The following is a 17,285-nucleotide window of genomic DNA, read 5'->3' as shown; positions in this document are numbered from 1 at the left end:
AGATCCTGTCACTGCTGCCCTGCTAGAAGCTTCTAGGGTATCAAATCCACAGTGCAAGGAGTACTTTGCCACCCGAGATGAAGAGTGCAGTTATTCTGCTATCTCTTTATTGTTGGCAAAATTTGGAAAAGCAGAAATTTTCTGTTTCAGAAGTTCCAAAGTGTGCTGCTGATATTTGAACATATGGAACTGACAGTTGAGCCCCTGGATTCTTTGTCAGAGAGAGTAGGATTCTTTGCAGAGGTAGCCTTAACTCCCTTAGGTCCCTGAGTAATCACCTCTGGATCTGATATAGGATTTCTGTAGAAAAATTTATGAGAGTCAGGTACCCTGTAGTAGCTGTCAGGTTTTCTGGGGACAGGTGGAAGGGTGTCAGGGGTAAGGCTTGATTCTTGGTAAACATCATCTATCACCTCCAAGATGGGTGGGATGGCCAGAGGCCTGTGATGGGGTAGGTTCAGAAACTATCTTAGTCTTTTCTTGGACTGAGGGAAATCTGTTGATTCCTATTGGAAGTGTTCCTTGAGGGCATGAAGTGTTTACTTAAAGGAAAAGTCCTCCGGAGGTGATGCAGAAGGAATAGATTCTTCTGCATCTGAGTAAGGCAGTAAGAGGATTTTCCTCTTAAAAAACAGACTAGTCAGATCCCTCTGAGTCTAAACCCAATTGTCTGTCTGGAGAAGGTTCCCTTCTCCTTTTGGCTGGTGTGGCCTGATTACCCTGGATGAAAGTGATGAGATCCTCCACCATTTTATGCATTCTAGTTTGAGGAGGGGGTGGAGTAGTGGAATGGAGACTTTTTTCTGTTTTCTAGGAGTATCTCTAAGTCTGGCCTAAAGAGTATCCCTTGGTGCTATCGGTATGTTAGTCGGAAAAGAGGGCAAAGGCCTTGAAGTGAATTCCGAAGTGCGAGTGGTATCCTCAGAGGCCGGTGCCTGCATAACAGCTCCAGACCCAACCAAGGCAGAGACAGCCAAAGGCTTGTTAGACGATGCAGTTTTCAGTGGCATACAGGACTCCAAAAGGGTCTCGGTAGAGGCCTGCGAAGTAATCGTGTTGGGCTGCGAAAGTGCCTCACTGAATTCCGAAGAACTGACGACCCTTTTAGTGGTGGTGTCATCAGATGGTTTGGCCTTATGCGGTCTGTCTCTATCCTGATCTTTACGTTTTTTCGGAAGATCTGCAGTTTGCTGACTGATGGATGCCATATCAGTAATCAGAGACTGAAGAAAAAAATATGTGGCTACAAACAGAGCTCTACAATGAACAGTCCTACAGTTAAAGAAGGCACAGAACCAACAGTGGGGTATGTCGTGATCTAAGCCTAAGCAAGTGACACACTAAGGAAGGAGGTCTCGGTGTGTTATTTGCTTTCCACAGGCGAGAGAGTTATTGACTTTTTCAGTCATCGGTTAGTGCAAGAAAAAGGAAGGATCCCCAACTGGGTACTTAGCTTTAGACGTTTTCAGCTGAAGTTAGAAATCTGGAAACAGCCGACCAGCACTGTTGCAAATTGTTTCTGCTACAGGCTCCACGGCAAGAAAGACGAGGTAATGGCATCGCCTGCTCTCCTTTATAGCACGGATGACCTGGCATCAGCCAGCAAGTGACAGCAGTCGATGCACAAAAATTTGGACCGACTGAGGGCTACCACAGCATGGATAACCCAATGGTTAGGACTTCAGCAGTGAAACATGAAGAATATCAGGAGTGGTCCCAGGACTGAGCTCTGTGGTACACCACTAGTAAATGGCCTCTTGCGGTTTCTGGATTCACCCACTTTAATCATGTGTCTTGTCCGTGAGCCAACTGGCTGTAAATCTGGTGACATAGGGATTTATGCCCAGTTTTGTGAGTTCATTTATATATAATTTGTGAGTGTGGAATTGTGCCAAATGCCTTAGCCAGGTTGATTTAGGCAGTATGTACTATTTTACCCTCATCCAAGGTCCTTAGTGACTTTCTCAAAGAAATCTACCAAATTCAGTTGGCATGACCTGCCCTTGACTAAGACGAACTGGGTCAGGTCCAGGTTTTTTAAGTTTCCTATGTCATTATGTATCGGGTCCATGATTACTCTTTCCATGATCTTATATAAGACTAGTCAAACTTATGGGTCTGTAATTTCCCGGGTCAGTAGATGATCCCCCTTTATGAAGAGGGATGACTGTTGATGCCCTCCACTCTAATGGGACAAAGCCAGTCAAGGAGGCTGTGGTTAAATAAATATCCTCCACGAGATGAAGTCCAAGGTTTAATCACAATAAAAACAGTATAAAAACAGAGCAAACATACTGATGTGTAAGCGCTTTGAGGCTAATGCCCTTCTTCAGACAATTTATTAATGGTAAAAGCAGTCTATGTAAAACACCAACCAATCAGAAATCAATAAAAAAAAATAAAGAAAAGGTGGGTGAATTATTGATTTGAGATTGGTAGGTGTTTTACATAGACTGCTTTTACCATTAGTAAATTGTCTGAAGAAGGGCATTAGCCTCAAAGCGCTTACACATCAGTGCATTTTCCCTGTTTTTATACTGTTTTTATTGTGATTAAACCTTGGACTTCATCTCGTGGTGGTTGTTACCATTGTTTTTGCTTGTTCTCATTTTGTGTGGGCAACATAACCTTCAGTAAGGTCATCTTCTGTATTTGTTTAAATAAATAAATATCCTAATGGGCCTGATAAGTCCTGATTTAAGCTGGTTAACAGGCAACCTGGTATATCATCAGGCCTCATTTAAGTTGTGTTTTTAGCTTTACAAAGTGCAGTGGCAACCTGTTCTTTGGTAATAATAGGCAGTGGAGTGATGGAGGTTATTTCTTGGGGGAGAACTCTGGTGATGGGGAGGTGGAATTTGAGCTGAATTTGTTGGCAAGAAGATTTGCTTTATCTTCCAGTTGAGTATAAGTGATGCCACCTACAACTAATTCCACACACTATTGAGTGTTGCACTTAAGACTGCGGACATAACTGAAAAATGCCTGATGGTTATCCTTAGCTTTGGAAGGTATTTCTACCTCATAGTCTGCTTTCAGAGACTTGACTAGATCCCTGATTCACTTGTTTAGACAGGGACCTCTGCTCTGTTGTGAATATTCCTTCTTACTTCTCAACAGAATTTTCTTTCTTTGGTTGTACAACTTAGTAATACCAGAGATCCATCAGGGTGGCTTGTTTTTGCTGTTTGAATTGGGTGTATTACAGTCTGGTACTGCTGTTTCTATGCAGATCTTTATATGGTTGTACAGGACTTTTGTGTATGTCTCTGCATAGGTTTCTGTGTTTTCTGGATTTGGATTTGGGGAGCTTGAAAACTAGCTATGCCATCCCTTAAGAGGGGATCATTTTCCTTAGAGAAGTTCTTAAAGCTTTTGGGGTTAGGCGGGGGGACTAGTTTTACCTTTATTTTAAGGGAGAGTACTTTGTGATTTGATCTTACCAGTGAGGACATCACACCTGGGGGGGGGGGGGGGGGGGGGGCAGTTGCAGCACTTTCCCATATTGCTGAGTACCAGACCTAGGATATTTATTCCCCTAGCTGGAGTGTAGACTAGCTGCTCCAGAGCAGCTGAATTTACAAAGTCAAGAAATATGTTACTGGTTGTGTATGCCTCCCAATTAATGGAGAGGAAATTAAAATCACCCATTATAGTACTGGGCTGGATGCCGAGTGATTCTAGTAACTTAAGGTTAGGATGTATGGGTTTGCTGGTTCACGGTGGGGGACCTGTAACTAGCAAGAATGTGTTAACTGATTTTTCTCATGGTTAGAGGGACATGGAGTAGCCCAAGCATACCATACTGTCTGACTAGCCTTGAGGTGTGCTTATCCTTTATGTAGACAGATACTTAACTGTTAATTCAATAAAGGTGTAAAAAAAAAGGGAGAAAAAAAAATATCCAAACAGTGAAAATTCTCATGAGAAAGAGCATCTGCAAATACTCTAAGGAGTACTGTCTTCCAACTTTGGAATATAGAGATATTCCAGTGCAGGGGCTCGTTCTTCAACCAGCTCACATGGCAACTGGCAGAAGGTTGAGAAGCAGATTACTTACAATACAAGGCCACTGATGCCTGAAAATCAACAAAACAAAGAAAATGCTGGAAAGAGTTCAGCATAAACACAGATACTCTTATGACAGACACTACCACATTTCCAAACTGGAGACAAAATAAGAATACAGAAGCCAATGAAAAATTACGCTTGATGCTGAAGCAGATGTCAAAAATTGAAACAAGATCCTGTGTTGTTCATATGAGTAATGGAAAGCAGTAAAGAAGGAATCAAAGACATCTGTAGAAAATATTTACATTGAAGCTGAAGTTCTAGGAAAACGGTCAGTTATAATGATCACAACCAGGTCTATCACTAGAAAACAGAGACTGTCAAAATGGTAATAATCAAGAGTTGCAGAGAGACGCCTAAAACCCTGTTGCCATAAATGTAAAACTACTGCAGCAGCAGCAATAACTGTACATCCAGCACAAAGCGTCCTGTTAACTATACATGTCAAAGACAGTTGTAACAAAATAGAAATACATACATGTATACACACACTACTGTTTTAGAGTTAAAAGGATTTTAAATTTTATGTATTCAAAAGTATGATAAAACAGCCTTCTTCTCTATGCCTTTTGCATAATTACTGCTGACCACTAAGACACCACTGATCAGACAAAAGTCTGTTCATCCTGTCCACACAGGCTGTCATGCAGATACACAAAATTAGGGGGGGGCTGCCCCTGCACACCTCCCACTAATGAGAGCATCCAGTACAGAAGCTATCTTTTCCCCTGGGCAGGGGACGTGTGATACAGGTCATCAAGGTGATTATTACATCTTCCCTGTGCACTTCTACTCACCTGCGATAAGAACTACCACATTTGTGACTTGGTGGTCCAAGGCCCACTCCACAGTCTTCCTTGCATCTCCAGCCCTCCTCTGAGGGCCTGTGGCACTTCAAAGTTCCCACATATCCCTCCCCATCTTCCTCATACCAACTCCAACAAATGCATGATCAGCTAACTGAACCTAGGTTGCCTAGGTTGTAATCACAAATTCTATCTCCCTATACCAATGGAGCTGGAACAATACAAAGTTAAAGTTCATTTTAAAGCAGTGTGTAACTAAATGCATGCTGCCTGACAAGCTATATGTAACTATGCATACTACAGCTATAAAATAAAGCAATGTGAGATATGACATAATGAGCGTTAATGTTAATTAACTAGCTACAATGTTTTAAATGCAGTGTGGTACACATCTCTGCCTTTTTAGCTAGAATACAGATCTCAGTGAAGCAAGACCACACCCCCATCTCTCTTATTCATGAAGCCTTCTAATGTGACGGGTTGTAATGTCAACATGCCTAGCCCTTGCACCCTCCAGCTTGCCATCATCCACTGTCAGAACACAATCTTTAATAGGACAATCTTTAATAGGAAGCACAAGTAACAATGCACTAGTGATACACAGATACATACTTGTCTATCTTCACAAGGAACACAAAGTAACAGCCACAGTATGCAGGAGACATCTAAGCATTGAAGAAGGTTAATATAAGCCCACTGAGGAGGCTTCTAGCCACACAGCACAGCTGTGTTACAGTACCCACCACAGTCACGAACACTTAAATAGTTACACCCTTGTTACAGTTCATTCATCAATAAATGGATGATGAGCAGCCAGATTTAAAGCACAGACATCCATTAGTTAGGCCATGAGGCTATTTCCCACCCCAGAGCCATCATCAGGAAATCCAGATGTAAAATAAGAACATAAATAATGCAATCATTTGTTCCTTTTTAGAGCCAAGACTCATTAGCAAATGTTTTGATACTTCCCTACTCAAGTTTATCCAAGGAGGAGCTCAGATGGCATATGAATTCTGATGCCAATTCACTCAGTCTACACCCACTAACACAACTAGAACAACCATCAGGGAAATAACAAATCTTGTACAAATACTATACTTGTGTTATAGATAATAAGATCAAATACCTGCGACAAAGAGGAGGAAGAAGAGGTTCATAAAATATGCTTCCCAAGAAAGAAGACAAGTTCATATTGCAGCAATGGCTCTCCTAACCAAACAGTTATGGTTAAGGAAAGCTCCGTCACACCTCTGTTCTATAAAAAGTCACTGATTTAGTAAATACATACATAATACGCAGGCTACCAAGTAAAGTCTCTGATTCTGGGCCCATGCAAAGAAAACTCAGTTAGCCCTATTCCTTTACTGGATATCAAGATTGTAAAACCTGGAAAAGGTACACATCCAAGTGTCAGCCTCATGGCAGCCTCACAAACACTTTGAGCAGAAACATTCTTTATGAAGGTTACAGTGATTGAAGACACTTTTAAGGAGGCCTTCTACAGTCAACACACTCATGTTAGAACATGTTGCAGTTTACCATGCATTTGGAAAATTTCTGCTTGGACACTGAACAGACCTGTTTTCCTGATATGAAGGAGCAAGCAATGATTAGATTGTCTGAAGTCTTTGGTCATATTAGTACAGTATCTCGGCTGCCTTTATTCTTAAGCTTAGGGTAAAACAAATAAGGAAGCTAGATAGACTGATTAAGGGCGAGTCTGAACACCAAAATGGCCACAAAGAATAGAGAGAAAAGTACAGTTGTGTACACTTACCATAAATGTAGATGTTAGAGTGTATTCACTGTTGCAGTCATCACATTTGGGTTATCTGCCTGCAGGTAGCCCTCAGCCGGCCTGAAGACCACAGTCTTCGGACTTTTGCTTCGGATGCTGCTGCTTCTTCCATGACGTCAGGTTGTCAGGGGTAAAAAACATATAGCCGATGGCATTACATCAGTTTTTCTTGTCCCAGATGTCAGGTGTCCCCACAATAGGAAACAATTATATGGTATGGTACACCCCTATCAAAAAGCAAATACACAAGAAAAAATATTGATATATCAAACAAGAAGGAAAGGTAGAGGCAAGAGAAATCAGGGGGGTGGAGAGAGGGTAACCAGGACTGCAACAGTGAATACACTCGAACATCTACATTTATGGTAAGTGTACACAACTGTACTATGTTCTTCGTGTTTCACTGTTGCGGTCATCACATTTGGGTTGATTCCCAAAGCTAAGGAAGGGAAGAAGTAGTTAAAGAGCATTAGGGCCAGCTATTAAGCCCTGCAAGACTGCTGTGGCAAATTCAGCTCTGGATTTGGAAAAGATAGGCAGGTGGTAATGCTTGGTGAAGGTACGTACAGAGCTCCAGGTAGCAGCTTCCAGGATGTCCCTGGTAGGGACTCCTCTGAGTAGAGGTAGATGCAGCCCTGGTGGAATTTATCCCCTGTGGGGTAGGTTTTCCATGGTGCTTGTAGCAGAAGTGAATGCAATGGGCTATCCATTTGGAAATGGTTTGCTTTGAAATGGCCTTCCCCTCTGCCCCTGCAGCAAAGCCAACTAGCAGCTGGACAGATTTTCTAAGAGGCTTAGTCCTGTCCAAATAGAATCTAAGTTGTCTGTGCACTTCCACAGATTTCAGTATCCGTTCACCTTTGTTTTGTGGATTAGGAAAAAAAGTAGGCAAATGAATGGACTGGTTTAGGGCCAAACTAGACACCACCTTGGGCATAAAGGAAGGAAGGATTAGTCCTGAGGATAACCCTGTCCGTATGGAAGATAATGAAGGGTTCCCACTGCCATGAGGGCCTGTAATTCTGACACTCTTCTTGCTGAAGTGATGGCTAGAAGTAAGTCTGTTTTCCAAGAAAGGAATTTCAACTCTGCTGTTGCAGATGGCTCAAAGGGGGGGGGGGGGGAGTGAGCTTTTCCAATACAAAGTTAAGGTCCCAGGCTGGAGTAGGAGCTCTCCTGGGGGGGGGGTCTTACATTTTTGGCCCCTCTAAGGAATTGTTTTAGCAAGGGGTGAGAGAAGAGGGGTGGGCTCAGTATTATAATGTGCTGAAATGGCAGAGGCATGAATCTTAATTGATGAGAAAGATAGGTACTTGTAGTGCATCTCTGTTAAGTACTCTAGAATATGAGGTAAACTGGGCACCGTTATGGTCATCCCCTGAGCCTGGCTCCAGGAACAGTATCTTTTCCACTTTTCAGCATAGGATTTTCTAGTACTAGGCCTCCTTGCCTCCAGAATGACATTCAGCACCTGCTTACTGAGGGATGCTAGAGGAGAGCTCATGGAATTAGCCAGGCTGCAAGGTTCAGGGTTTGAAACTCCGGGTGCAGAATCTGGCCCGCCTGCTGGGACAGCAGGGAAGGGGTCTGAGGCAGGTGCCATGGTTGTAGCATTGTCAGACTGCGCAACAGGGGGTACCAGTGCTGGTGTGGCCAGTCTGGCGCAATCAGTATGTTCTTGGCTTGTCCTGTTTGATCTTTAGTAGAACTTTCGAGAGGAGAGGCAGAGGGGGAAAAGGCATAAACTGAGAGGTTTTCCCAGGTAAAGGACAGGGCATCCACTTTCCAAGCTTGACTGTGGGGAGTTCTTGTGCAGAATGTGTTCAATTGGTTGTTCTGAGGGGAGGCAAACAGGTCTACCTCTGGGATCCTCCATTTGTTCCTCAAGAGGTTGAATATTTTGGGTTCTAGTTTCCATTCATGTGGGTCCATGAGATTTTTGCTTAGGTCTGCCAGTGAATTTAGTTCGCCTGGCAGGAATTGAGCTTGTAAGTGCCCTTGGTAGCTCAAGGCTGTGCTCCACAGAGCCATGGCTAGTCTGCAGAGAGGGCAAGAGTGGGTTCCCCCCTGCTTATGTACTACATGTCTGTTATTAACAATAGTTGTCCTGGAAGAATAAGGACTTTGAAGGCTGTCAGAGCATTCTATACAGCTAACATTTCTTTTTTGGTTGATATGCAGGTGCATCTGTCTTGGGTTCCATTTGCCCTGAATGCACTGCCCTGCCATGTGAGCCCCCCATGCATAGTCTGATGCGTCTTGTTGTTAGGGTTTGGGTGGCAGGGGGTATAGTGAAAGGGAGTCCCTTGTTGTGGTAGCAGGCCTCTGCCCACCAAAGGAACTCTGTCCTTAGACAAGGAATGATAGCAATCATTGTTTCCACGTCCTGAGAATGCTGACACCATAAACTTTTTAGATACCATTGGAGTTTCCTCATATGCAGGTCTTGCATATGGAATTATCAGAATGCAAGAGGCTATACACTCCAGGGCTTGCAGTATTTTCCTTGCAGAAAGCTGGGTTTTTGTGGCCAATAATTTGAAATAGGTTGTCAAATAAACTAGTTTCTCCGAGTGAGGAATGCCATCTAGGAAGTTGTGTTCAAGCTTGCTCCCAGGAATACAATCTGTTGGCAGGGTACTAGGTGAGATTTCTTTTTATTGATGGTGTACCCCAATGAGGACAGAAGTTTCTTTACAAATGCCAGGTGCTGTAATAGCAAGTCCTGCCTTTCTGCCTGAATCAGACAATTGTCCAGATATGGGTACATTTGAATATTTCTCTGCCTGCAAAATGCAATGGCTGGAGCTAGACACTTTGTGAACACCCTGGGCACAGTAGATAAGCCAAAGGGAAGTGCAGAGAACTAAAAGTGCATGGAGCCCGCCCTGAAACGTAGGTATTGTCTGCAGGATTCTCTTATCGGGATGTGCAGGTAAGCTTCCTTTAAGTCTAGGGTTGCCAGCCAGGCATCCTTGGCTAGCATAGGGAGAAGCTGTTGAAGAATCAGCATTTTGAATTTTGGAACCACCAGAAAGGTGTTGAGAATAGAGAGGTCTAGGATAGGATGCCAGGTGTTTTCTTTTCTGGGTACCAGAAACAGTCTTGAATAAAAATCTTGTCCCCTTAGTTCTGCTGGGACAAGTTGAATAGCCCTGATACTGAGAAGGGAGAGGATCTGCTGTTAGGCCTCCGCACATTGATTTGGGGGGAGGTCTGGCCAACTATTTGGGGTTGGTAGTGTGCAGATGTGGAATCTGTATCCTTGGGAAACTATATTTAAAATCCATTTGTCCTGGGTAATGAGTTCCCAGTTTTTTGCATGCAGGGCGAGCAAGTAGTTGAGCAGGGCTTGAAAGGGTTACGGTTAAGTCATTGTGCCATTTTTCCGTAGGGGGTAGTGGCTTACTACTCCCTGCTTTGGAAGTGGGAGCCCCCACTGCTTAGATTTCTGCATTGCCTGAGACTGAAGTCTTGGTGGTCTGCTGTTCCTAGGTTTGGAATGAGAGGGCCTGGAAGGGACTGGAAAGGACCAGTTATTTAAAGGCCAATGCCTACTGAATCTGGTAGGCTGTATTTGTAGGAAATATAACAGTTTGTATAGATTTAGCTTTTTTCTCCATCTTTTTGAGGACTTCCTCTGCTTTGTTGCCAAAAAGGCGGTCTTGGTTTAAGGGTGCATCCAGTAATTTAGCTTTAACATGATCTGGCAGGTTTTGTTCCTTAAGCCAAGCATGCCTTCTAAGTACAGAACCAGTGACAGCAGCCCTGCAAGATGCTTCTAAAGCATCAAAACCACATTGCAAAGTATGTTTACCAACTTGTTTTGCAGAATGCATTAAATCTTGCAAGTCTGTGTTCAGTACATTTAGGAATCAACATAATTTTCTGTTTACATAGTCACATAATATGCTGCTGATACTTTAGCATATGAAACTGGCAATTTACAGCCTTATTGGCCAAAGCAGCAGAAGTGTAAACCTTCTTACCCCATCTGTCTAAGGCTCTAGAATCTCTATCAGAAGGGGTAGGGTTTTTGGCAGCAGTAGCCTTAATGCCTTTTGGTCCTTGGGAAATGGTCTCTGGATCCGCAGTAGGAATCTTAAAGAGGAACTTGTATCCGTCAGGTAGGTTTTCTGGGAGCTGGAGGTAAAGTGTCTGGGGTAAGGCTAGATTCCAAAAAAACAACATCTACAACAGCCAGAACAGGAGGGATAGCTAGAGGCCTGTGTTGAGGCAGGAGTAAGAATTCCCCAAGTCTCTTTTTAAACTCAGAATAGTCCTGGCTTTCCCAGCAGAAATGCTCCCTAAGGGTATGCAAAGTTTTACCAAAAGAAAAATCTTCTGGAGGAGAAGCAGAGGGAATGGAATCCTCTGCATCAGAATCCTCACAAGTAGATAAGGGCAAATCCTGGTAATCATAAGGAGCAGAGATATCAGATTCCTGATCAGAAGAATCAGAAAGAAAATCGGTTCTAGGTCTCTTAGAGGGGAAGGCTGGCCTCTCCTAATTAAGGTAATAAGGTCTTCAGCTATTCTAAGCATTTATTTTTGAGGCACATGAGCCAAACGGTCATCAGTTTTCTAGGCGTAGTGCGAGTTTTAGGCCTGAGGAATTCAGCACTTCTAGCTGGAAACGATGCTGTCCGTTTAATATGAAAGTCTGTAGGCCTGAATACACCCTCAGAAGCTGGAGCCTGCACAGCGGCTCCGGACCCATACAAGCTAAAGACATCTGCAAGTTCCATAGTTGAAGAAGCATCTCGAGGCATACCGGATTCCGAATGGGTCTCAGTAGAGGCCTGCGAATCCGTAGTAGTGGATAACAGGGGCAGCGAAAGTGCCTCACTGAGTACCGGTGGACTGGCAACTAACTTAACGGAAGCATCGTCAGCAATTTTGAACCTATGCGGCCTGTCTCTGTCTTTATCCTTATGTTTTTTCGGAAGATCCGTAGTCGGATGGCTTAACGAAGACATTTCGGAGTACAGCGATCGAGAACGAAAGTACTTAGCTACAAAAATAGCCCAATGACTAATAGTTTGGGAGTTGAACAAGGCACAAAACCGACAGTGAGGGATGTCGTGGTCTGGGCCTAAACAGGTGACACAGTAAGAATGAAAATCTCTATGAGGTATTTGCTTTCCACAGGCAAGACAATTGTTAATTTTTTCTGACATCGATTAGAGTAAGAAACAAGGATCCCCAACATGGTAATTATATTTTTTGAAGACTTCGGGTTTGAAACTCGAAAACGAAAATTTCAGGAGTCGGCCGACCGGCACTTGTGAACTGCTTCTGCTTCGGGCACCGCACGGCAAGAAAGACTGATGTAATGGCGTTGGCTACATGTTTTATACCCCTGATGACCTGACATCACAGATCAAGCGACAGCATCCGACGCAGAAATCCGAAGACTCTGGTATTCAGGCCGGCTGAGGGCTATCTGCAGGCAGATAACCCAAATGTGATGACTGCTACAGTGAAACACAAAGAACATCTTTAAAAGATAGTCTGTCCTTATGGATAAATGTGCATTACTCCTGCACAATAAGGTCTATAACTCTATCATCCTTCTGGCTAAGAGTATCTGCAAACAGCAGAGCTGGCAGGTTACAAATCACGTAAAATCTACTTAAATTAGAGAGGCAAACACAGCCCCAGCTGCCTGAACCCATCACTCACCAAAATGGTGATAAGTTAACAGTTCATTCTCCGTGTCAGCAGTGAAGTTTGCCAGTGGAACCACAAACTCATCAGATGGTTCCCTATTATGCAATACATCCATGGTCTTCAAGAAGATGCAATACTCTGAACAGCTATTAGGTGCAAATACTTGAGTGTTTTCATTTGTGCAGTTCAGTTTTATCATGGCACTGACAAAAATTCTAACTAAGCAGTACTCAGCTGCGAGCCTTTGAGTATTCTCATGCTCATCCAGGGCCTCTCCTGAGAGTCACTTCTAGAGAAGGCATAAGGCCAACCCCACTCAAGAAGCTTGCTGCCACAAATAATCCATGCAGTGCTAAGACCAACTAAAATCTAGGTGGTACTTTTCAAACCCCGTCTCTGGCAGAGCAAGGATATCCCTTTTCTCAAGCTCACTTCACTGCCAGGGTTTAATCCACATTAATCCATATTGCTCTTGCCTAACATTTCTGTGGCACTACACCTGATCCATATCCTTCACTCTGCAATTGGTGAGCCCACATGGTAGCACCTTGCACTTTTTCAGGCTGAGTTCAGCTAGAGTATGCGTGTTAGCAGGCAGCCATGCACTTTCAAGTGAACACCATCTCCAAACCTGGCTCTTCAGGTTGGTCTCAATATCTATTGTTAGACTATAATCATGGGGGGCTACTAAGGACTGCAGCCTGTCTGACCACTCCTCTTACACCAATCTGTCACGAGTGACCTTATAAGAACCACAAGCTCTTGGCAGCACAGCTCTAAGGATCACAAAGTCACAAAAATGTGCCCACCCTGGGCCAAGGTCATGATCCCTTGAAAGGAATCAGTATCTTCAGAAATGGATTACAAATCATACTTGGCAAGAGCAAATAAGATTCCTGAAAATCAAAGTCAAATTCACAGCTGTTGTGGGATACTTCCACTGAGAGAGAGAGAGAGAGAGAGAGAGGACAGAAGATCCAGTAAGAATCAATGTCTGAAGCAAATTCAAAGGTCATGTGACTAAGTGAATTCATGGGATGGCAGATAAACTGCTGCTGATATCCCAAAACAGCTTAAAAGTTAGAAGAATGGATAAAAAAAAGACTGAAATATCTCAAGAGCACAAGAAAAACAAGGTATTCTGGAATTCAAACAGCAACTTAAAAATGTCACGTGAATAAATAACTGCACAGGCAGTAAGTTACTGTCATCTTGTGTTTTCTATATCTCCATGCCAGTATTAACAACATGGGAGAAAGACAACAAAAGTCAAGACAATTATGTTATAATGTCACAAAGTTGTGGAACATGCTCTATGCAAAGCTATGGCTAACATATATGAACTAACACAAAACACCACTAAACATGGAAGTCATATGTGCAATTGCACTAAAAATTATACTGGCAGGTACTGTTAGAAATCTGCCACATTAACCAAAACATGACCGCTATTACTCCTTTGCTGGCATCCAAAACTGAGATTCACCTCATGTCTCCTCATACAAGCTTTCATGATTGTAAGTACAGCGCAGTACCAACCAAGAAAAGACTTACTGTTTTGTAATGCTTTGAGACAGAGTTGTCACAGAACATGATATAGTCAATGCGACGTCCTATCCAAGGTGACCCAGTCTGTTCACAATCGTAGTTGCTTCCATCAGGATTAATTGGTGGGGCAATGTATAATTTCCGATGTTCCTCATTTTCCAAAATTCTAAGAGAAAAATGTAAAACAAAAGAATGACAAATAGAAGACAATAAGGGGATAATAATTCTTCACATTATCTTGTTCTTAAATGAATCCCTTATCCAGACAGAAGTAGGAAACCTAGCTTTCATAATTCTCGTAAATATATTCTGTGCTCCACAATGCTCTGATCAATTTAAGGTAGGCAGTCAACTTCTTCCTAAGTATATGTGACAGCAATTAGCACTTTTAGTGTTGAAACACTCAAACAAAAGTGGCCAAATTGGGATTGCAACAATTTTAAACAGTTGCCAATGTTAATACAACATGCTGGACCTTGATCCATCTGCATAGCTCTCAGAATGTAATGAAAGCTGTTGCTGTTGTAAGATTTGACAGACTATGGACAGCATCCCTAGCGCCTTATTCTTGGGTGGCTCAAGGAAAAATACTCCTGAGTACCGTGGAACCAAAGGATGTTCTACCTCTGGAGGTTAAATCCAATTTGTAATGAGTAATAAAAGTGTGAGGGGTAGACCACGTTGCTGCTGCACAAATCTTATCAAGTGGGACCCTGGCTTGAAAGACTGCAGAGGTAGACTGAGATCTGGTAGAATGAGCCTTGATTTTAAAGGTTAAAGGTCTACACTTAGAGTTGTAAACGTAAGCTATACAGCTAGAAATCCAATTAGAAAGTGTTACTTTGGAAACTGGTAAGCCTGACCTGAATTCGGAAAAGGAAATAAATAATTGATCTGATTTCCTTAGTTCGGTGCAAATAAAAACGTAATTGTCTATGGACATCCAGCTGATGAAACCTGTATTCAGCTGCGTTGGAATGATTTGGAAAAAACACTGGAGGTTATATGGACTGATTCAAGGTGGCATGGGAACAGACCATAGGGACAAAGGAAGGATAAGTACAAAGGGACACCCTGTCCTTGTGAAAAATCAGATAAGGGGGTTTCACAGACAATGCTTGTAACTCTGACACCCGTCTGGCTGACGTGATAGCCACCAGAAACAAAGTCTTCCAACACAGGAATTTCAAAGGGGATGAATGAGAAGGCTCAAAGGGCGGAGAAGTCAATTTGGACAACAAAAAACTTAAATCCCAAGAGGCAACAGGTTCTTGAAAGGGGGGTCTTAAGGTGGCACCTTTAAGGAAGGTTTTACACAGCCTATGTGACATCAGATTTGAATCTTGAAAGCCTAGATGAAAATTTGAAATCACTGCCAGTTGAACTCGCAGCCGCAGATCCCTGGTGAAAAAGCTCAGACAGTAATTCCAAAACCACTGGAATGGAGGCAGTGTAAGGGTCAACATTAATTTTCTCCACCCAGATAGAGAATCTTCTCCATTTACTGGAATATAGTCTCCTGGAAGAAGGTTCACGAGAAGACGTAAGGATATGAGTCATGGCGGGTGAGAAGTCGTGAAGCCTGACTAGGGATGGAACTGGAGCAGCCACGTTGTCAAATTGAGGGTGTGTAAGGAGGGGTGAAGTGAACCTGACATGCGAGTCAACAGATCTGGAACTGGGTCCAGAATCCAAGGATCATCTAGGAGAAGAGGCCCGAGGAAGGGGAACCAAACCTGACGAAGCCAATAGGGAGCAATGAGGATCAGTTTGCTTCCCAGCCGCTTCACTTTCTGAATAACTTTGGGAATGAGAGGAATGGGAGGAAAAGCATAAAGGAGACCCAGGAGCCAATCGTGAACAAGTGAGTCTCTCGGTGACTCCCCCGGAGGGGCGATGAGGGAAAAGTAGCTGCTGCATTTGGCATTGATCAGGCTGGCAAAGAGATCACAGCAAGGCTGTCCCCTTCTGTGGAAAATCTGTTCCACTGTTTCCTGTTTCAGAGACCACTCTTGAAGCATCAGGATTGCCCGGCTGAGATTGTCGGCTATCACGCTGGTTGCCCCCGTAATGTGCATTGCCACCAGAAAACGCTGGGAAGATATCACCCATTTCCAAACTCAAATGGCCTCTCGACAGAGTGGGTAAGATCTGATTCCGCCCTGTTTGTTGATATACCATACTACCTACATGTTGTCTGATTGTACTGCAATAGTCCCCAGAGACAGAAGGTCGTGAAGTGCTTTCAACGCCAGGAGCACCGCCCTCATCTCTAGAACATTGATATGCAGGTGAGCCTCGTGGTCTTGCCATGTGCCTTGGACAGTCCTGCCTAGATAATGCCCCCCCCACCCTATCTGTGAGGCATCCGTGGTCACAGTGGCAATGGGTTGGGGAGGAACAAATGAAGTGCCCGTATTTAACTGATTGGATAGAGTCCACCAAAGGAAGTCTTTCTTGCAAGAGTCTGTCAGCAGAATGTGATGAGATAATGGCAGGTGCTGAAAAGACCATTGGGACGACAGGAGCCACTGAAGAATCCTCATGTGTGGTCTTGCTAGTGACACTAGTAATATGGTGGAAGCCATGGTCCCTAGAAGCTGCAGAATAGTTTTGGCTTTGACCTTTCATAAGGGGAGAAGATGTTGAATTTGAAGAACCATATTCTGTGCCCTTTCTACAGGAAGACGAGCCAACATGTCTACTGTGTCTATCTCTGCACCTATAAAAATCACAGATTGAGAGCGCAATAAGGCAGATTTTTCCCAATTTATAGAAATTCCCAGCTGGGCACAAAGCTGAATGGTAGCGTCCCTGGTCTGAAGAAGTAGATGCCTGGTGGGGGTGGTCAAGAGCTAGTCATCCAGATATAGAAACACCTGGAATCCTCAACGTCTGAGGTGAGCTATCACTATCGCTATACACTTGGTGAACTCCCTGGGGGCTGTGGTGAGACCAAAGGGCAGAGCACAAAACTGATAATGACTGGCTCTCAGTCGGAAGCGTAGATGACTCCTCGACATCCTGTCTATTTTTATGTGGTAGTAGGTGTCTTGGAGATCTATTGCGCACATCCAATTGTCTTTCCCTAATAAAGGGAGTTGAGACTGCAGTGTCACCATCCGGAACTTGTCCTTCTTTATGGATTAGTTTAATCTGCTGCAGTCCAAGATGGGTCTCCAGTCCCCTGTACGTTTTGGCACTAAAAAGAATCTGGAGTAAGTTCCGGATCCTATTTGGTCTGCTGGGACGGTTAGGATGACTATTTGACAGCAACTTGTTGACCTCCACAGTTGCCTGATCCCTGTGATTGGGTGGAACATCCGGGATCTTTTTGGGAACAAAGGGTGGAAGAGAAAAGGGTATGACAACCTCTGGTAATAATT

The 17,285-nt window shown here is 43.5% G+C and overlaps 1 protein-coding gene across 1 annotated transcript in view; it reads right to left on the bottom strand.

The window, feature by feature from the left end:
- The window catches only part of LOC122798633 (sphingomyelin phosphodiesterase 5-like), a 930,878-nt gene that overhangs the window by 82,782 nt on the left and 830,811 nt on the right, over positions 1-17,285 (bottom strand). The window contains exon 7 of the mRNA XM_044067720.1: positions 13,906-14,065. Coding sequence (XP_043923655.1) covers positions 13,906-14,065 — 160 coding nt within the window. The remainder of the gene's footprint in view (positions 1-13,905; positions 14,066-17,285) is intronic.

Source organism: Protopterus annectens, chromosome 3.part1 (assembly GCF_019279795.1).
Source record: "Protopterus annectens isolate FY-2018-M chromosome 3.part1, PAN1.0, whole genome shotgun sequence".
Lineage (NCBI taxonomy): Eukaryota > Metazoa > Chordata > Ceratodontiformes > Protopteridae > Protopterus > Protopterus annectens.
This window is presented reverse-complemented; position numbering and strand designations above follow the sequence as displayed.